This window comes from Urtica dioica, chromosome 9, assembly GCF_054948205.1.
Source record: "Urtica dioica subsp. dioica isolate 48M chromosome 9, U.dioica_male_clone48M_v1_H2, whole genome shotgun sequence".
Classification (NCBI taxonomy): domain Eukaryota; kingdom Viridiplantae; phylum Streptophyta; class Magnoliopsida; order Rosales; family Urticaceae; genus Urtica; species Urtica dioica.
Window position 1 is genome coordinate 17,997,361 of NC_142764.1, and position 21,959 is coordinate 18,019,319.

Genomic DNA, 21,959 nt, shown 5'->3' on the forward strand with positions numbered 1-21,959 from the left:
CCTATCAACATCATTTCATTTTCCTCACTTTTGATTATCGAATTTATTTTCGTTTCTTGAAAAACTTAAGTTTTACAATTATGACAAATTTTAAACAATCGGAACTCCATTTTACAAACTGTTAATTGGTCGTGATCCTCTCGTCGAGCACATCAGTTTTCACTATTTTTAGTCAACATTAGGTATCAAAATTTGATATTTGTTTTATTGTCTACAAAGACAAACAGTGTTTTCCGATGAACTTGTGAACAATCATTATAACTAAAGGTACGAACCATTATATTCGCAGTAAAGACTTTCACTTAGTATATATCTCGACGCCTGATTCTTATGTGAATTATTACACTATAATTACAAAAAACTGAATAAAAAAAAAAACTGAAATCTTTACCAAACAGTTATTTGAAAACAACTGCAAAAAAATTTTACACTACAACTATATGAAAACAAAAACAAAAAACAAAAACAGTTTGAGTGAACTACCAAACAAGCTCTTAAATCTTTATTTTTCTTCTCATCTTTAATTATGCTTCTATTGAAAGATAACTTGGGTCAGTAGTGCTCACCCAAAAAAAAAAAAAAAAAGGCTTAAATCTTTATTTTTCTTCTCATCTTAAATTATGCTTCTATTGAAAGATAACTTGGGTCCGTACTAAACTTTAACTTTTCTTCTCATTATTCTCTAAATATCGTGCCAATTGGGACAGATGTTACAATCTCGCAAGTATAAAGAGGACATTTATCTAAAGATTGAAACAGAAATATTGTTGAGAAAAATGGGACTGCATTCTTTCTTGATTTTTCCAAAAGAGAAGCTTATCATTTTATTTAACTTGCTAATACTCTGGCAATCGGGTTTTGATGACTTCGTATTTCAGAGCACAGCTCAATCTGCCGGAGAACTCTCCGACTCTGAAGGTGCGAATATCACTTTATATATATATATATATATATATATATATATATATATATATATATATATATCTTTTATACGATGGTTCTCTCCAGAACTTACCAAAGGATTTCATTGCTATTGAAAGTAAACAATTAAAAAAACTAAACAAAAAGGGTTTGGAGAATTCATTATTTTATACTTCGTACATATCGTTGACTTGGTTTTTATTGCAATATATGTTTTTTTTTTTTATTGTTCTTCTGTATACAAAAAAACAAAATAAAAAATTAATCTGTCGATGGCAGAGCGTTAGAGTTGGTTACGTCATTTTCTGGCTAAATAAATTTGATCATTTTTTTACCTAGCTTGTTATTAATGTTTGGTGACCCATGTGGGTTTTGGTCGCGCCCGAAAAAAAAGCCGGCGGTGAGATAATCTGATGTTTGCAGGGACTTAGAATTTCGCCTAGAATTTCGTCACATTCCGTTTTGGCGTTTCGTATACATTACCCAGATTGAATTTTTTTTTTTTTTTTTTATATAGTGAAAGTCCTCGCATATGCATGTGATTTTTTCCCCGTCCTGGGTGTTAAATGTGTGTTCTTCATTTTTGTTTTCAATTTTCTTTTACCTTCATTGATTCATAACATAGCCAAAGTAAGATCATCGATTGCCTAATTTTCAAATTTTAGCTTAGCATTCAAATAAACTGATGACACTAAAGAATTGGTTCCGTTTTAAGGAATGATATATCTGATAATTTTATTAACAAAAAATTGGCTAAGTAAGCCACATAAACTATATGAATTGTAAATTAGCCAACTTTGGTAAATACTTTATAAATAGCCAATTTGTATACGTGGCAGCCTATTAACTACATTTTTTTACATGTTTGGTTGAGTTAAATAAATCTTTTATTAATTTGTTAAGAAATTAACTTGACTATTTACAAGAAATTAACCAAAGGTAGGTTATATCTCAATTCACTATAACCGTGTGGCTATATAACTTAATAACCTTTTTATTAAATTATTTGGCAGTAATATCATTCAATTTTATGATGGGGAAATTAAAACCAAAAGACCTGTCAAGCCTTGAAATTTCAAACGATGATTGCAACAGCAACAGATCAAAGTCTACTAACCCCATCGTCTGTACCGGCTGCAAGAAAGGTTCACGGTGTCAGATTAGCAAATTGTAAGTAACTTCTTTATATAACTTTAGTTTCGTATTAAACTTTGAAAATCTGATAACTTTATTATTTAGTCGGAGACTACTGACGTATAATAGCGTAGTAGTGTTTGATTAGTTATTTACAGTTAGATTGAAGGGTTTTTTTTTGTGTGTGTGTGTGTGTTTTTTTTTTTTTTTTGGCTTCGAGAAGTAAGCTGTTTAGTTTGAATTTGAATAGATTGGAATAAATCCCTCAATCGTATTTATTCTCAAACGATGTCTGTCAAGGAAAGCAAATTTCATCATCCGAGTTTACCACTCAATCTCTCTCAAGGAAAGCAATTTTCACCTTAATTGGAACAATTTCTAGTTCTAGAGCTTGCGGGTCATCACCACAACTCGTGCTTGAAGGGTTCTTGCTTGCAACCATTTTGATTTGAGCTCAATTCCCTAGATCAACTGATTCTGATACAAATTTCATCAGTCAATTTTTTAGTTTAGATTATATAATCTGGCTCATGATTAATTTCTTCTAAGCTAGCTATTTGTCTCGATTTCAGACTGTATGCTTGGCCATGTGAATAGGTGCCTCAAATCAACCCATGTCTGTTTGGTTTAATTAAGTAATCAGGGATTATGATGTGATACTTTATATCCTAGGCAGCCTCGGATTTAAATACGAACATTAATCTGTCAACTTTATATCCAGTTCAAATTGACTATAAAGTAGTAACTAAAAATGGTATAAATCATATTACACCTCATTCTTATTTTTATTTCAATTAATATGGGATTCCAAACAAGAGTCATGAAACTTAAGGGAATGATAGTTTTTTCGGGCAGTTAAAGGAATTATTACGTTGATATATATTCTTGTTTTTAACAATATGTAGTATTAACACGATTTGATCATATGATTTATTACAGAGACTTGAGTAACTACCAGCTAAGTGGAACCATCGATGACGCAATCGGGGATCTGACAGGACTGACCGAAATGTACCTTTTCTCTTACTTTTATATTCTCTTTTTCAAAGGGATTTTGCCTAAGCTTAACCTTTTTCTTTAAAGGGCACTAAAGTGGAGGTTTTGGCCTAAGCTTAACCTTAATATCAACTAATAAAGATGTCAATTTTCGTTTAAAAACAAATAATAGCAAATAGTGCTGTTGATTAAGACTATTTTTATTCATTTATAAAGAGTAATCAATGATGCATTATCTTTTTTATGTACTAATTTGTGTAAGTGCTCTGTTTTATAACTGTTTTCTTTGGTTTGCTGCGTATGACTACAGTGATCTATCCAGTAACAATCTTCAAGGCCCAATAACTGCTAGATTCGGGAGATTGTACAATCTAAAAAGTCTGTAAGTCATAAATTACAGCTATCTCATTTTAAAAGATTCCTGAATACTTTATTTATCACTACTGCGTAAAATATTTATTTTATTTCGAAAATAATTTCATAGTTTTTTCCTAATTCTTCGCAATTTTTATTAGACTTTTTTTTTTTTTTTTTTTTTTACATTTTTACAGCTTTCGTGGTTGTTTACTTTTTTTTTTATTTAACATAACGAGAAAATCATTTGATATTTTAAAAAATGAAGTATTTATAAAATCTTTATAAAGTTGATACACTCAGATAATTATGATCTTCAAACAAGTTCTTGTTGAATTTCATGTTAATTCAGTTAAGACCGTAACTGCAGTGTTGGGCCCAGCAGGTTACCCGCCCAATACTCTTTAGAGGTTTGGGTTGGGCCGGCCCTCTTCGAAAAACGCTCAGTTGCTCAACTCTTTTGATATAAATATGTTTTTGCTCAAAACCTTTTTAATTTAATATTGAAGAATTTGTTTCAATTATTCAATCTTTTAGTTTCTTTTAATTTTCTAACCAAAGTATCAGTTTATTAAGAAAATAGTCCAACAGACCGAAGTAAATTACATTAATTAAAGCAGTTAATTTAATTTACTTCGGCTTAGTGAATTTTTTTTTTAATAAAATTAAACTTTTACAATTTTTAAAAAGAGCGTGAGCTATTAGTCTAATTTACCCATATATATATATATATATATATATATATATGAGATTTGGCTGGACTTGGGCCTCTTCTACATTTATGGTGTGTTAAGAACTTGAAAAGTTACTGGGAAACACAAATAAAGTCCTTCTTATTTGCATTGTGTTGTTTAGATTACGGCTGAATAATGAGATTTTAGGCGAAAATTAAAAATAGGCCTTTTAAAAAATAAAAATTATATATCAAAGAAATAGTGATGTGCTGAAGAAAAATAGTAAAACCTTAACCATCATTGTTATTAAAAAAAAAAAAAAGATTAAAATATTACCACCCTCTTTAATAAGTTACAAAAAGAATATTAAAAAAACATAAATAAATAAATAAATAAATAAAATTGTTAATTGGTATCTCACTTTGTCAATTTTTTATCCATAAGGCGCACACAAGCATATTCTCCACAAATGAATAAAACTATTTCATCTAGAGATTTTCTCATTTGTCTACAAAAACATGAGCTTGTTTTTTTTTTTTTTTTTTTTTTTTATGTTAGGCGCACACAAAGCATATTCTCCACAAATGAATATAACTCTTTCATCTAGAGATTTTCTCATTTGTCTACAAAAACATGAGCTTTTTTTTTTTTTTTTATGTTACAAAAATAATACATATTGTCCGAAACTAAATAAATAAAAACCATTTCATATGTATACGTTTTAGTCTCCGATCTCTTCTAATATAAGGGAAAGACCATTTTCCTAGGGGTTTTTACTTGTATTAATCTTATGTTGCATGAGCGTGACTGTTCAGCGAAAAAATGCACATATGAAGAGATAGGACGTTGCTTGGCGCATTATTAGCGTGTCTTTTGATTACCAAGAAATCAGCCGAAAGTCTGGCCTTCTTTCTAATTTATTTCCTTTATTTTCGGCCTTGTTCTAATCTTACTTTTATTGGGCTTTCTAATCCTACACGTACATTGCTAGGACTTTGTTTTTTATTATGGAAAAATTAGGAAAATAGTCAACTTAAACGTTTGACATTGCTAAATAGCCGGCGTTTAATAAATCTTAGGTAAATAGCCACTTTCAGATGTAAATATTATGTAAATAGCCAATGTTCAGTATATGAAAGTGGCTATTTACATAAGATTTACGTCTAAAGTGACTATTTACCTAAGATTTACCAAACGTTGACTATTTAGCAATGTTCAGTATATGAAAGTGGCTATTTACATAAGATCTATTTCACAATTTTAGGGACTTACTAGTAAATATCAAAAGTTTTTAGCTAGTTGTTTAACCATTGTTTTGCATATTGACTTTTGATCTAAGCAAATTAGCTCTATAGAGCAAGTTGCTTAACTATTTAGCTCTAGTAAAACTAGTAGACCTCACATTTTTTTCAACCAATGAAAATTGCATGCAAATTAAAAGAAAATATAGTAAATTATCAAGCAAGATGAGAGAAATTAGTTAACCATTAAAGAAGAAAGTTGCTTAAATGAGTTGTGGCTTGAAAAATCTATATGACAAATGAAGCTATGCATATTAGCTAAACCATTAAAATGCTCTTAGGATGATATCGATTTGATTGAATTCTCTTTATATTTCTCTCTGTATTTCAGCAGAGTAACTTTAATTACACTTACAATAGAATGGGCCCTCATTTAGAGGTTTATTCCCCTATTTTCAAACGGTTAGAAATATATACCATTTACATTACACAAACTTGACCTTCATATTTTAAGTTATTTTGAATTTGTCCTTCTTTGACTGAGCATCATCTTCGTCTTCTGAATACTAGAAGTTCTTCCTATCTGCAGTACATCGCGTGAACATTCTACCTTGTTTTCATTGACCTTTGACATGTAGGTTTGCGACTAAGACTAAACCAATTTATGTACAACATCATTAAAAAAATTAGCCAGATATAAATAAGCTATAATCAAGGGGAATAACAAAATTCATACTAAACAACAGAGAAGAAGAAGAAGGAGAAGAAGAAGAAGAAGAAGGAGAAGAAGCAGCGAATACAATTTACTTAATGTGTGCTTATACCATTACGATGTGTTTTCGGTGCAGTATGGGCCCTTAAAAGCGATTAGATAGAGAACTAGCCCAAAATCATGAAAATGGGAATCCGCCAAAATCAAAGAGTTGCACAAGGCAGTAGCTGAGTGTGCTCCAGAGTGCATCATGGAGAAGCTGAAGCGCGACTCACAATTCCACTTGCGCATGCTGCAGGGAAAGACTAACGTAATATGCTTGTGCCGTGACCCTTGGACACGCGGAAAAGATCGGTTGTGGCATGTTAAAATGACTCTGAGAAGTCAAATTGGTGTCATGGGACGTTAATAAGCCAATTGATGTGTCAAAAAGATCTTTTGCAATGCGGATTTGACCTTGTGTCCTCCGTTAGTCTCTTTGGCGAGGCGAAACATGCTTGACGTGCAGTGAAACTTGAACAATCCATAGTTTCTTGCTCCGATGTCCATGTTTTGCAAAGCATTAGGCATAGGAAATTTTATTAAAAGCTCAATTTGACTATACAAATAAATAACTCAAAGTTACTCCCTTTAGAGCCTCAAAATCATATAGAAGAAGCATATTTGCTTATCTTACTCAAAATTGTTCGAAAAGCATCTAAACCGTCTTGAGATGTTCCAATTTTGTTCCATTAAGCTACAAAAGCTATAATCTTAAAAAAGACTTGAGAAAACTTAAATAAACTAAAAAAAAATATTAACACGCTTGAGAACTCACTACAATATAGTCTTAAAAACACTTGATAATTAAGTGTGTTTGAAACTCACTTATTAATGGTAGAATAATTTAGCCACGCAATTGTTGTATTACTTTCGTTTTCATTTAAAAAAAAATTGTATGAAAAGACTATTTCAAATGAGAAGTTTTAGAAACTATATGCGATAACTCATAAAATTTGGTATACAAAGTTGATAGTGTCAAATATTACTTGTTTTATGTGCATTTTTGGTGTTTCAAACAAACATATCTTTCAAACTTGTGTAGGTTTAGCAGAGGGTCGCATTTGGCTGCAAAAAAATCACAATTTGTGGCCTTCTGCAGCCAAATTAACATGTTTATTAATAGTATTTTTGTCCTAACGCATAGAAAGTAAATATTTGACACAATCAAGCCATAAACCTGATTCCATGTATTATCACACGTACTTTCTGAAAATTTTGTTTATATTCATTTAAATGGCTTTGGCTCTGGGTTTTTCATGTAATTGTAATGGTTTTGTAAATGGCATGGTATCTATTTCTGAAAAATAGCTGTTCGTTTTTGTCGTGCTGTTGAGATGATTATGGTTCTTTAATGCTTGAAAAAAAAAGGTGGCTTTAGTTGTCCTTGAGATTATTAATAACCATGACAGCTGCAACACTTTCTTTTAAGAATTAATGTCTGGAGTGAGATTAAGTTGTCATCACTTAAGATATTCTTATTCTTGCCGCCGCCATTTGATAAAGACAATAATAGGGATTGGAGTAATTCTAGTTTTATACTTGGCTCTCTCATATAATCATATTCTGTCTAGTGGCGTTGATAGCTGCATATATGATTAGAATTTGCTTTTCAATTGGAAGTGGTGCATATTGTGTGGTTGTTTAAGTAACTCTATAAGACTAGCTAGTTAATTTAATTTACTTTCACCTAATCGGCTTTTTTTTAATAAAATTAAACAATTTTGATTAAAATCTTAAAAGAATCTAGAGATTGGGTTCCTGCAACAAATTCTTCAAATATACACACACACATATATATAGATATATATATATATATATATAATAAATAAATATAGGGAGATTAAACATTATAAAGGCAGTCGGATCTAGTTAATATAGATTCTCTTCCAACAAAATACTAAGCTCTCTCATTTACTGGTCTAGGATGTAAAATGGCATGTTGATTTATTTCTTATGATATATTTTTTCACAGGGATCTTTCGTACAATCAACTGACAGGGATGATACCACAGACTTTAGGGAACTTGCCGTCCCTGAATTACTTGTATGTCCTCACCTTTGATATATATATATATATATATATATATATATATATATATATATATATATATATATATATATAAATAGAAAATTAAAAAAAATAACCAATTTAAACGTTTGACATTGTTAAATAGCCAACGTTTGGTAAATTTTAGATAAATAACCTCTTTCAGGCATAAATCTTAGGTAAATAGTCAATGTTTGATATATGAAAATGACTATTTACCTGATTTACGTCTGAAAGTGACTGTTTGCATAAGATTTATCAAATATTGGCTATTTATCAATGTCAAACGTTTAAATTGACTATTTTCCTAATGAACCCTATATAATATATATATATATATATATGTATATATACACATTTACACGCAAATAATCATATATTATATATGTTTACTTTGATTATTTGATATAACCTGAAATATTAGAAACTGAAAAAAAAAAAAAAAAAAAAACCCTTTAATCATATGTCCGTAGTTACTTTTTATAATCTTTCCGTTGGGATTTCCTCAATTTTCAAACATAATAAATAATTCTATTTTTTTCTCACATTCTTATAAAGGCTTCTGTATTTTTGTTAGACTAGTATATTTAAGTTAATAGGAGAACCTTAGACTACAGTAAAATCACTTATACATGTCTATATAATGTATACAATGATTGTCAACTGAAATTCAGCGAAGTTCCATATAGAGCAAGTACTCTCTCTCTCTCTCTCTCTCTCTCTCTCTCTCTCTCTCTCTCTCTCTCTCTTCTCTCTCTCTCTCTCTCTCTCTCTCTCTCTCGTAGAGCTCATTGTAACTAACCCACGAAGCCCTCCTCTTTTAAAATTATACCTCAATTTTTTAACATATTTGTTATTTAGAAAAGTAGCCAATTTGTTAAAATAATATTTCAATATCCCAATAATACCTTTAACGTTTAATATAATTAAATGTCAGAATAAATAATATTAAATTTCATATAATTTCATCAATTTTATTTATTAACCTTCACAACAAATACTACTATTATTTTCGTCATCCTTTTGATGTTTAGTATAACATTGCCAAATTCACCATGTTATCATCCATGGTTAATTAAATAAACATTCAGAATAAATCATATTAACCTTAATTGTAAATCAGATTAACCTTCATTAAATCTCCAACCGTCTTCGGCGACTCCGCCACTGTAATTTACAGCGAATCTGTCCAATCCTGATTAGAGACCGAGTACTCTAATAACTTGATTTTTACGACAACCAATCGACAACTAATTCTAGCGTTAGAAAATCTCTACGACACAGGTCCGACGTCGATTCCGATGACGATTTGCATTTTTCCTCGAACTCGATCGAGGAACAGGTGATCTCGTCGAACTCGACGCCGAGTAAGTAAACATTCACAGCAAATCAGATTAACCTTCATAATAAATCATATTAACATTCATAGTTAATCTTTTAACTTTCACAGTTAATATTATTCAAATCCAATTCAATTAAGAAAAGAAAAAGAATGAGCATGAGAGGAATGTCTCATGTCAAAAAACACGAAGATCTTATTCTCTTCTTCTTCGCAATTGATCGTCTTCATCATTGCTTGGGAAATGTATTCTCAACCAAACCGTCATCTTTATCGTCAATCGGCGATGGATCTTCGATCAGATAGCCAATAAGCGTGTGGCCAAAAATGTACAACTCTCCAGTCACCAACGCTTTATGGGAAGCCCGATCCTCTATTTTCGAAACCACCGCCAGCGCCGGCTCCGACGATGGAGTCCTCACCAATGGAACGGAGATACACCGAGCCGGATAACTAGATCGCCGTGAATCATGTCCTCCCCCGCATACGATCACTGATCCAAATAGTATATCTTCCTTTCTGTCTTCTCCGATAACCAATGTCGACGGATCTTCCACCATCAAGGTTCCTAATAGTCGGCGTCGTTCCGACAATCGATGTCGCAGTGTAGATTTTGATAGCTCCGGCGAATACTACCATCGCGCCGTCGCAGGCCTCGCTACATGCCTACAATTGCCGCGAGGCCAAGACCGTGGTCATGAAAGCCCTAGGCAGCAAGACGGAGGACCGAGCTTAGATCGGGCGGAGGAGATAGGATAAAATAGCCTAATCTATGTTGACGAGGGTTTGTTTGTTGGTTCTAGAATAGACGCCATTTTTGTAAAGAATAAGGAGGACGAGATCTGAAGAGAGAAGAAGACGAACGATAATAAAAAAATTGGGTAAAAGGGTATTTTTGACATCCCAATTAAATATTGGCCATTATCTTTAGTAAATTGATAATTTGGCTATAATTTTAAATTCTCTGTCATGAACTGGCTAACTACTAACAAATCTCTATATTTAAGTCAATACGAGAACCTTAGACTATAGTCAAATCACTTATACATCTCTATAATGTACACAATGATTGTCAACTGAAATTCAGTGAAGTTCGATATAAAGCAAGTAATCTCTCTCTCTCTCTCTCTCTCTCTCTCTCTCTCTCTCTCTCTCTCTCTCTCTCTCTCTCTCTCTCTCGTTGTTATTCGCTAACTCGAAGCTTTCATCATTGTGTCCACAGTCACTCATCCTTCTGCCTTAGCTGAAAACTTAACTCGGCTTGTACCAAAATTTCTCGGCTCATGTCAATCCTTTTATTGATGATAACGCTCAATACTTACGCTTGTATTTTTCCCTTAGTAAGAAAAATGAAACCAAAACTATTTTCTCTTATTTTTGGCATATAATGAGTAAAATTCAATTCCAAGGTCAAAAGTGTCCAAATAGACTAGCGTGGGCAATATAGGTCTTTAGCTCAAACACTAAGTTGACTTTATAAGTGTTTTTAGGCACCCAGGCCCTCGCAATCATTTACAAAATAGCAAAGTTGGGAGAAAATCAGCACACTTTTGAGATTGGTCTTTACTCTTTTGTCTCAAGCAAACTTAATCCGATTAAAAACAATTAGTTATTCAACAAGTTATTTCACCCACTAGTTGAACAACTATCTTACGGCACTTTTAGTAATTTCAGTTCTCTTTCTGGAAATTAATTAATATTATTTTCGGCGTTGCATATGTTTATTGCGGGGATGCTAAGGGAGACGAGCTAGATTCTGTAATTTGTTATGAATGTTAGAGCTCAGTATAAAACCATCTTGTACCGTACTCAAACATTTGAGATGAATATAATAAAAGTTTCCAAACACTTTTAAACTCTCTCTTCTAGTATTGACAACTCTGAATCAGTTAATTTATATCAAGTATTTGCTTCCCAGGGATCTGGATTACAACTTCCTGACGGGTAGTATACCGTCGTCACTGGGTGAAACGTCTCTTAGATTACTGTAAGGACATCTCTTACCTTTATTCATCCTCCATATCTGTATTACAATCATTTCAACAATATTAAAATGATTGTTTAACTTACAGCTCGTTGGAGTACAATAGCCTATCAGGCTCTATCCCCCCTTCACTAGGTCAACTCCACAACCTCACGGAACTGTAAGTTAACAATATACATATACATTTGTGTGTGTCAGTGTGTGTGTGTGTGTGTGTGTGTATGTATATATGCACATGATTGCCAGCTTGATATCCTAATATCACTATAAACAATGCAGGTATTTGTCTGAAAATGAACTCAGTGGCTCGCTTCCTGAGCAGCTTGGAAATCTGACCAACCTTCAGGAATTGTAAGTCAATTTGTAATGATTTAATTTTAACTGAACCTTTTCGCAGTCTCTGAATTTTTGGTATGATTTTATCATTATTCACAAGGGCGTTTTGATCAATTGAAACATATTTTTTTGACACACTGAGATCTTCTCCTTTATCGGTGGTTTTTCTCGTTTTTTAGTTTTTCAGATTAAATCTGTGTGTTTTTCTTTTTTTTTGTATTTTATTCAATATATAGCTGGGTGTCATCCAATTATTTTGAAGAAAGTTTGCCAAATAGTTACGAAAACCTCAACAAACTTGAATCGTTGTAAGTAAATTTTTATTTCAATTTTTGTACCACTTCAGTTGATTAAAAGGTTTATAATATGATAAATAATTTTAAAACCAATGCAGTATTGTTTCTGGGAATCTTCTACGGGGTCCGTTGCCTGATATTGTCAACTGGACTTCAATACAGGCACTGTAAGTCTTTTTTTTTTTTTTTTTTTTTTTATGTATTAAGCTGCACAAAATAAATAAAACTTAGCATGATTTTGGTATAAACTGTTGCTTTGGGTATGTATCTGTCTGTATGATGATGTCATATGAGATTAAATCTCCAGGTGGCTTCAAGGAAATAATTTCGAAGGACCTGTGCCTGACGTTTATTTTGAGATGGAAACTCTTGTGTATCTGTGAGTAAAATATATATTATGAGCTCAATTTGCAAGTTTATTATTTCAAGGTGTTGTGTTCATACTATTATTATATCACTTCTTCTCTGGTTACAGGAGCATAAGTGACCTACTTGGAACAAGTGAGACCGAATTTCCAGCTTCTGCTAAACTTCCCAAAATACAAACGTTGTGAGTATAGAACAATATATATATATATATATATATATATATATATATATATATAGATATATTGTTGGTCAAAGTTTTATGTTGTTATGTGCTTTATCTACGTGTGTATTAGTATAGCCTATATGTTCACTAACGCTGAGTCAGCACTGGCTTGTGTTATTGGCTGAGTTTGAATTCTCAGTCGCATCATAAAGTCGGTATACAAACTCTGTTTAAAGGTTGTAATTACCAATACAATCTTCATCATATTCTTTCGCTACAAGAAATCTTCAGGAAGTGCAGTTTCTACTACAATCTAAAAAAAATGCGAATTGATTTGATGAACTCAACTCCAGTAGCTGATCATTCTGATATGATGTCTGCACACTATGCTTCTCACGGATCTGCTCGTGGCGGATTCAACAGAGGTTCTCGTGGAGTTTACAATCCAAATCAAGGTCGAGGCGGATTCAATAGAGTAGGTTTCACTTTCAGAGGCCATGGCCATGGTCAACCAGGTCAAGTGCAAGCAGTGGCGGATCCAAAGTTTAGAAAAAGGGGGGGCCAAAAACCAATTTAGGTTGAAAAAAAAGAGGGTTACATTTGGGTCCGCCCTTGAGTGCAAGTCGAGGCAGAGTTTTGTGTCAATTATATGGAAAAATTGGTCATTTGGCGTTGAAATGCTTTCACATGTTCAATGCTCACTTTGAAGAACCTGAACAAAGCTCTCATAATGAACATTGTATCAGAGCTCTAGGTCTCAACCTAAGAGTTTCAATGGTGGCTCAGCCATTAGTTCACGGCGATGCAATATTTTAAGTCGCTCCAAACTTCACACCGCATCTCAATCCACTTCCAATGCGTTTAGATTGGAACTATTACGTTCTATGGCGCTCACAAGTACTTCCAACTATCAGAGCTCACAGATTTAATTCAGTTCTGGAAGGCACAACGCACATTCAATCACAATTCATCGAAGTTCAACCTGACGTGAATCAACCTCCAAATCGACGATCGAATCCAGAGTTCCACAATTGGATGAGGTATGATCAGTGCATTCTCTCGTGGTTGTTCGCGTTAATTTCGGAGTCAATGTTAGGTCATGTGAATCGATGTCACAGCTCATCAGAAGTCTGGTTCACCTTAGCAAGGTTGAACTTAACACAATCAAAAGCTAGGTCATTGCAGCTCAAGCTGCTTCTGCAAACAACGAAGAAAGAAAGTCAATCGATCAAATTGAGTTAACATCAGCTCGAGCGAGTGCAAGACTAGACATCGTGTGCAATACCGATCAAATTGGGCGAGTTAACTGGATTAAAAAGATCAACCACATGATTTTGTGTATTTCTTAGTGGTTGTCTTGTGAGTTGATGTTCAAGAAAACAGAAAGTGATGACACGTTCAAACTGTGAAGAAGAGTACAGAGCTCTATCTGAAACTACAACAGAAGTGGTGAAGTTGAAAAGTCTAAAGAGTGAGCTTTTGGACTGCAAAACAAAGAAAGTGCTGTGATATGGTGTGACAATATTGGAGCTACATCACTGGTTTCAAATCCAGTGCTCTGATATGTGCGTATGTATGCATATGGACGAATCTAGGGGGTGCTAAAATATATTTTTTATATTGATGTACAATAACGAAGTTATATTTTCTTTAACCTAGTATTTAAATAAATATTAAAGAAAAACATATGTATAGAAATGGGTCTTACATAGTTTTAAGTACGTACTATTTGAAATACATTCTGAAACACTATATAAGCTTTAACTATATATTTCTTTTTTAGGGTTCGATAGTTATATAGTCACATAGAAACTTTAAGTTTGCATAATAGTCATCGTTTAGTTCATTATGATTAATTAGCCATTGATTGTATCAACTACAATTAAATTGACAACTATGTCCAAATAACTCATGCCTATTAATTGAGTTATTTAGGAAAAATTGTCAATTTAATACGGTTAATAGAATCAATAGCTAATTGCTATAGCTTACAGAGCGTTGGCTATTTAGCAAATAATAAGTATATTGTGGCTTAGTTGCTTATATGTTTCTTTTTTGTAAATAAATATCAAGAAATATTAAAATATATATATATATATATATTATTTTTAAAGCGGGATAAATCCCTCCTCACCACAAGGTTGCTTCGTCTTTTATACTAATTTTACTTTTCGCAGTGACTAAAACGTGGGCTACCCTGTTGTCAGGTCTAAAAAATAGAGCGTTGATATATTAATATATGTGGGATCCACCTGATATGTGGGTCCACCTCCTCTCTTACACTGCGGTTCGCTGACCGCTGATGAAAATTATTTTCGATAAATAATATATGCTCATACTATTTGTTGCAAATACAAGATACGTTTAGTACAAATAAATATAATCAGCATTGGATAATGTGTAAAAGGAAATCCCAAAAAAAAAAATGTTTCTAGAAAATCAACTTTTGGATGAAAATAAAAATAATAATTATAATAATTAACCTGCTGAGTATATTACATATTGACAAAACAGGGTTTTAAGGCGTTGCTCTCTCGGTGGCCCAATGCCTGCATTCATTGGCGAGCTTTCAGATCTAGAATACCTGTAAGTAATATGCACATACTGTTCCACTCTTTCTTTGTGGGGCATGTCTAACATTAAATGCCTGTTTTATAAAAATAGCCTTGGAATTCGAATTAGGTCATTGTCACTATAACTTGAGAGAAACCGGAATTAATACATTAAATGACATACTCTGGTCGACACAAAAGCTTGGGTGATACCACTTCAATTCATCATGGCCATAGGCACATGCCAATGATGCTATATGAAACGTTCTTTAGCAAGAAAACAATAGATCCATCACGCATCTATGTATAAATTGAAGATAATAATTAAGGGAGAGAAACATTCTGTTATGAACTAAAATAATTAATTCACAACAAGTCAGTCAAGAACGTGATAAACCAGAGAATGAGTCTTGTATTGATATTCAGTAAAGAAGATACAGACTTACGGGAGGTATAGAGAAACCTCCCAGAAATATCCTCCCACACACACAATACCAATTACAAGATAAGATTTGCTTTCCTCACTCTCACACATTTTATTCCTTTCCCGTAACTACTTTTCCCTACTGCCCACTCTCCTGCTGCCATCTGTCAAGTCCCTTCTTTCCCTGGCAGATTGCTTTTGCTCATTCTACCCCTGTCCCCCAACACCTGTACCAGCCAAACAGGGCCATTTAAGGCCTGTCCATTTCTTCTCTCCTGGGGCCCGCTTTTGATAAGTTGCTGCTGCTGGTTGCGATAACTTATCACATTCCGGTGGCTGCACACAGTTAAACCACAATTAGTATCTTTAATGTAATAAAAATTATGGAGTATTATGATCATTATAAGAATATTTTGCACTGCAGAGACTTGAGCTTCAACAGCCTTACGGGTGGAATTCCAGAATCGATTAGACCAACTTTAGATTACTTGTAAGTACCCAATTAGTAATTATCATGGCTAAATATTAACAAGTTAGGGCGATATTAAGTGTACACAGTAATGTATTACTTTGCTGCAAATTTTGAACAGGTCTGTAGCAAGAAATAAGCTTAATGGTACCATCCCGAATTGGATATTTCAATCTAGCGGAACAAGAATGTATGTACCTTCTTATATTCACATTGGCTCGTTTCTAATGATCCAATTTCTCTTTCCACATATATTGGTAAAAATGTTCAGATAATCTATTATATATATGTATATATATATATATATATATATATATATATATATATATAATTTTCTATGTTTCAGGGATCTATCGTTCAATAATTTCTCAGAACTGGAAAAAGCCGTAGCACCAGACCTAGATCTGTAAGTTAGTACACAGTGCGTTGATATACGTCCTTTTTGGAGGTGCAAATAATATTCTCTCTTTATTAGGAACCTGTTTTCCTGTTGCTGCTGCAATGTCTCCGAAGGCGCCACTAAACCATACATGTATTATGATTTAAACAACCTCTTTCCCTTCTCTCATCATTTATTATGCTTGGGAAAATATCATATGTCTCATCTAAGTTTTAGACAAATTTTGTATCTATACCTTATGTTTTCAATAACCTCCATTGACTAATGGCATTATTTGGCATAGCTTTGTTTTAAAAAAAACGCTTTTAGATTCAATTTTTGGAAAAAACTGTTTTTTTTTTTAAATTGATAGGTGTTTGGTAAGCTGTTTATAAAACAGTTGTTGTTGGTAACAAAAACTGATTTTGCGTTTGGTAAAATAAATATATTATAGTAAAAAGACTAAAATAGACATAAAATAAATATTTAAAAGTGCTATGGATAATCACGTGAGGATATTAAAGTAATTTTATATCAAATACAAAAACGTTTTTTCTAAAAGCTAAGATTCGTAGCTTTTGTGACTCATGTACAATTTTTAAAATCGTTTTTGAAATTTTTTCTAAAAACTGTTTTACCAAACAGTAAGATTACAGTTTGGTTTTTGCTGGGCTTAAAAAAGCTGTGCCAAACACGCCCAATGACTCAATATATATACATATATATATTAATCTAAGTTTTTGTTGACTTATTTTAGTCGATATCAAAATGACAAAACTACTACCCCTCATACACAAAGAGTCTTCACAATTTTTCTAGTTCAAAATCACCTTCGTTCTATTTCAAGTAAGAAGAACTAAGAGTTAAAATGGAAATAAGACAATAGAACTGATGTGATTTCGAAAACATAAGGTATAGATTCAGTATTTGAACTAAAACTCTAGGGATATATATGTATATATATATATATATATATATATATATATATATATATGATATTTTCCCCCTTTACATTACAGAATTCTAATAATATTTTTTTGAATCCATTTTATGATTATTACTTTCAGGCTTCAACTCACTGATATGAGGAAAATATATTCTCCTGAAAAAAAGAAGCCGAAGTGTAAGTTCCTTATAGAATATATATATATATATATATATATATTAAAAAAAAAAGGTTAATGGAGATGCATAACTTGAATATATAAATCCTTTGACTCTTAGATAATAAGTGTTTTGTTTGTCTCCCTTTTATTTAAAAATAATAATAATCAAATTTTCTAAGCATTTCAAAATTAAAACATACATAGTAATGATTATTTTAACTTTGCTCTCAAAATTTATTTGACATTTCAAGTTTTAATTAGCACGATACAGAAAATAGTTTTATACTTTCAAACAAAATTTTCATTTTTCTTCAAAAGAATATTTTACTTGATAGCTTTCAAGCAAAGACTTATATATATATATATATATATATATATATATATATATATATATATATATATATGCCTTTGCTCCAGTACTAAAAGAGTTTATATTTAATCACAATTTTGATTACATTTTAGTCACGATGGCTCTGACATGAGGGGCTAGCGCAGTTGATAAGCACCCTCAGATAAGTAAAAGGGTTCGAGTTACAGTGAAAGTAATTTGTTCTATTCAATAACTGTTGGGTATCATTTTTATGTGAAGAAATTTTTTTTAACACTTAGTTCTATAACCTTATAGTCCATTCACTGTACATAAATTGTGGTGGCGGACCGACGCAATTAAATGAGACACCCTACGAAGAAGACAACATCACGTTGCCGTTTTACATGAGTCCGGAAAAGAACTGGGCTTACACATTTTCCGGTGAGTACTTTTCGGATGACATCAATTCCAGTGCCTACACAAAGAATATCCCCAGCGGAATCTCCAATTCCGAGCCATCCGTGTACAACAATGCGCGTCTCTCTCCTGTCTCACTCGACTATTACGCCTTCGATCTCCGCGAAGGGTTTTATAATGTGACGCTACACTTTGCCGAAATTATTTACTCAGACAAGCAAGACTACGGAATATTGAAGAAACGAATCTTTGACATTTATATTCAGGTAAAATTCAAATCATTTCCAACAGAAGTCACCATTCTATTGATTATTCATGATTAATCAAAATATGAAGCTTTGTTGACTATCATTAAAGGGTGAGCGGAAAATACATGATTTCGACATTAGAGATTACGCTGGAGGTCCGAACATAGCGTTCCCTTTGACCTTCAAAACTCTAGTCAATGATACGGGTCTACTTAACATCCACTTATACTGGGCCGGAAAAGGGTCTCAATTCAGTCCTTCTTTCAACGGACCTCTCATCTCTGCCATATCAGTTGATCCTTGTAAGACATCTTCTTGATTATCACATAATTTATATATATTGTGCTCAAATATTTATTTGCATTCCCTTGACTGGATAATCAGTGTTCAAAGTTGGCGGTGAAAGACTCGATGTCTGGAAAATAGCACTCATTGCATTAGCTTCGTTGGTTCTGGTCCTGCTGATTTTGCTGGCTATGGCCTGGGCGATGGGTTGGTTGGAAAACAAAGAGTTGAAAAGTAAGACAATCCTTCATCTACATAATTTCAATCCAAAAAACGAATTTTGACGTGTAAAAAATAATGACCGGACAGAAAAAGTAAAAGTTGGCGAGCATATATCGAGTGACGAGGGCGCCAAGGAAGACATAACAGTCACACTTAAGACACTCGTTAAGGCGACCGGTAAATTTAGCGATGCTAAAAAGCTTGGGGACGGTTATTTGGGAGCGGTTTATAAGGTAGCTAATTAAAGGGTTTTTGGTACAGTTGGCCAATGAGGTTATTGCAGTTGCACTTTTTTTTTTCTTGCATTCAGCCTCCGAACTTTAGATTTTTGACACTTATAGCCCGTCTAAAAAAATTTGTCCATGTTTTCAATCAAGAAATGCACATTAATTTTGAACACATAACTAATTTGTAAGGCGCAATTTACCAATATCACCAAATTATTTCATTGATTGTTAACTCAAGTTCTACAAAGGTAATTATTTCACGTAACTATTGCATCCTTGGCTCGTTTGGTAAATCTCAGCTCCGGCGATGGTTATTACATGCATGTACGTACGTTTCACACTGTTTCAGGCAGATGTAATGGAGAGTCCTAAAATCACTGTGGCTGTGAAAAAAATATTCCCTCGGCACAAGGGTAAGCTCAGAAGTACTATTCAAAATGAAATATATATCCTTAAAACATTGGAAGGTCAGAACATCATTAAGTTGCTGGATGTTCATTTCGGACAAACCCTACAATTGTTCATCTACGAATACATGGAAAAGAGGTCCCTCGAAACCGCCTTATTCGGTACGTTTATCTCTCACTTACTGTTCTGTCCCCCAAGATGTTACAACTATTGCGATATAGTATATATCTCTCATCATTTACGTGACTATGATTGGCGATAGAATCCAAAGTGGGAACATTTCTTTGGAAAACAAGATTTGAGATAGGCAAGGGAATAGCGAGGGGTTTGGCTTCGCTGCATCAGCGATCAACTAGGGTTGTTCACGGAAATCTCAAGGCTTCAAACATTCTTCTTGATAAACACAACAACCCCAAATTGTCCGATTTTGGATACGCTAGCATCTACAATGACGAAGATAAGTACACTCTCATCAAACAAAGGGGTCCAAGGTAACCGTAATATTCATCAGCAAACGTATAAATTTTACATTCACTTTAAATCCTGTATTCTTCATGTAGTTGCCCTTTAGTCCTTTATTTTTTTTTACATTCACCCCTGTATTTTGATTTCGACATTTCTACCGCCTTTAAAAACATTCGCTGATATTTTAACAAAAATTTCGGGTTTCAAGCTTAAACTAACTCTTATATGTGTATTTCAGAATATCACTCTTAACTTCATAAAATATATTACTACAAATAAAAATGATTTTTTAACAGGGTTACGCTTATATTTTTATTTTTAATAAAATAAGTAATTAGTGATACTGATAAATTAAATACGCATTACATTTAGTGAATTTTTGTTGAAAATAGGAACAATTGTTTTTCGAATGGCTATGCATACTAAAATTCAAAAAATGTTTAGGGAGGTGAAAATAAAAATAAAAATGTGGGTTCAAAGTGCAACTACCCCCACAAAATGGACAGATACACTGATCCAAAATCCCTAAATTTAATGTATTTATGACCTCGCCAATGACATTGAGATGCCTAAATTTGCAGTGGCATTTTAGCACCAGAGTATTGTCAAGGCCGTGAAAACGAACTATCCACAAAAACAGACGTCTACAGTTTTGGGGTTATACTCATTGAAATCGTCGCTGGACATGGAAATAAAGAGATCACAGGAACTCAAGAGTCTATGGATCTTATAGACAAGGTAAATGTAATTAACCTCTCCATGAATAAATATCAATAATTCATTCACAAGCAGCCCCAAAAAAAAAACTCTTTTTTATTGTGTGAACAAACATAGGTCCATCTCCATTTCCGAGGAAAACGACCGAGCATAAGTGGGTTCATCGACAAAAAATTACAAGGCGATAAGGAATACAATGAACGTGAAGTCGAACTTGTGTTAAAATTAGCGGTGATGTGCACCGCTACTTCCCCAAGCCAAAGGCCATGGATTGACGATGTTTTGAGTGTTCTTAACGGCGAGAAAAATCTAGATGAAATTCGTGCTCTTGAAAACTCGTCACCTTCAAATGAAGTTACTGGCGATTCCGCTAAATCAACCGCTTCCTAGTAGCTGGATATATATATATATATATATATATATATATATATATATATATATATATATATAAGAAACTTGATTTGGACAGTTTTTATGATCATCTACAAACCAACTTAATTATGGCTTGAATTTATAAAAGGTGGCTATGCAACTTGAGACAATGTTTAGAACTGATTGCAACTGAAAATTTGTGCATGCTTATTATTTAGTATTATATTTGACAGCTGAATTTAGCTGAATTTATCTTCTGCTGTGATTTTGACATAGAATTGAGATTCTCATGGATTCTCAATTTTATCATGCTTCATAAGCTATGTCGATTCGAATTATATCTCAAATGTATATCCACAGTCCATGCTAACATGCAAGTGTTCTTGACTCACCTCTCAAGGTCAAGTCATTTTGTTCTCAATAAATCAATCTACTTTAGAACATTTTAACACTTTGCATGCTTCAAACTATACACTAGACTTCATATATAAAGATACGAAGCTACCATATTCGTTGGTGTAAATCTATTGGTGTCTTCAACAATTTGCACCGTTGCATGCTCCGATCTCATCACCACTAACCATAGTGTAATGAAATATGTTTCAATAAGAACTTTATTAACTTCTTCCATTACTTAGTTATTTATTGTGCATCCTTGTTAGTCAATTCATATTTAATATACATGACTTTAAGGATTTACAATTAAGTATCTCACTATTTCCAGAATATTACAGTATTTAAAACACGCGT

General features: G+C 32.9%; 1 protein-coding gene across 1 annotated transcript; it reads left to right on the forward strand.

Annotated features, from left to right (window-relative positions):
• Positions 1 to 763: 763 nt before the first annotated feature.
• Positions 764 to 21,535, forward strand: LOC149385421 (putative LRR receptor-like serine/threonine-protein kinase At1g53430). The gene is made up of 27 exons (XM_089626030.1): positions 764 to 918; positions 1,935 to 2,091; positions 2,995 to 3,066; positions 3,362 to 3,433; positions 8,047 to 8,118; positions 11,379 to 11,447; positions 11,533 to 11,604; positions 11,724 to 11,795; positions 12,017 to 12,088; positions 12,175 to 12,243; positions 12,384 to 12,455; positions 12,552 to 12,626; positions 15,123 to 15,194; positions 16,009 to 16,074; positions 16,175 to 16,243; positions 16,400 to 16,459; positions 16,529 to 16,585; positions 17,500 to 17,555; positions 18,164 to 18,531; positions 18,623 to 18,815; positions 18,898 to 19,032; positions 19,108 to 19,253; positions 19,597 to 19,816; positions 19,918 to 20,146; positions 20,702 to 20,858; positions 20,955 to 21,234; positions 21,271 to 21,535. The coding sequence occupies exons 1-26, from the start codon at positions 777 to 779 to the stop codon at positions 21,225 to 21,227; spliced, it is 3,117 nt and encodes a 1,038-aa protein (XP_089482156.1). The 5' UTR covers positions 764 to 776; the 3' UTR covers positions 21,228 to 21,234; positions 21,271 to 21,535.
• The last annotated feature ends 424 nt before the right edge of the window (positions 21,536 to 21,959 follow it).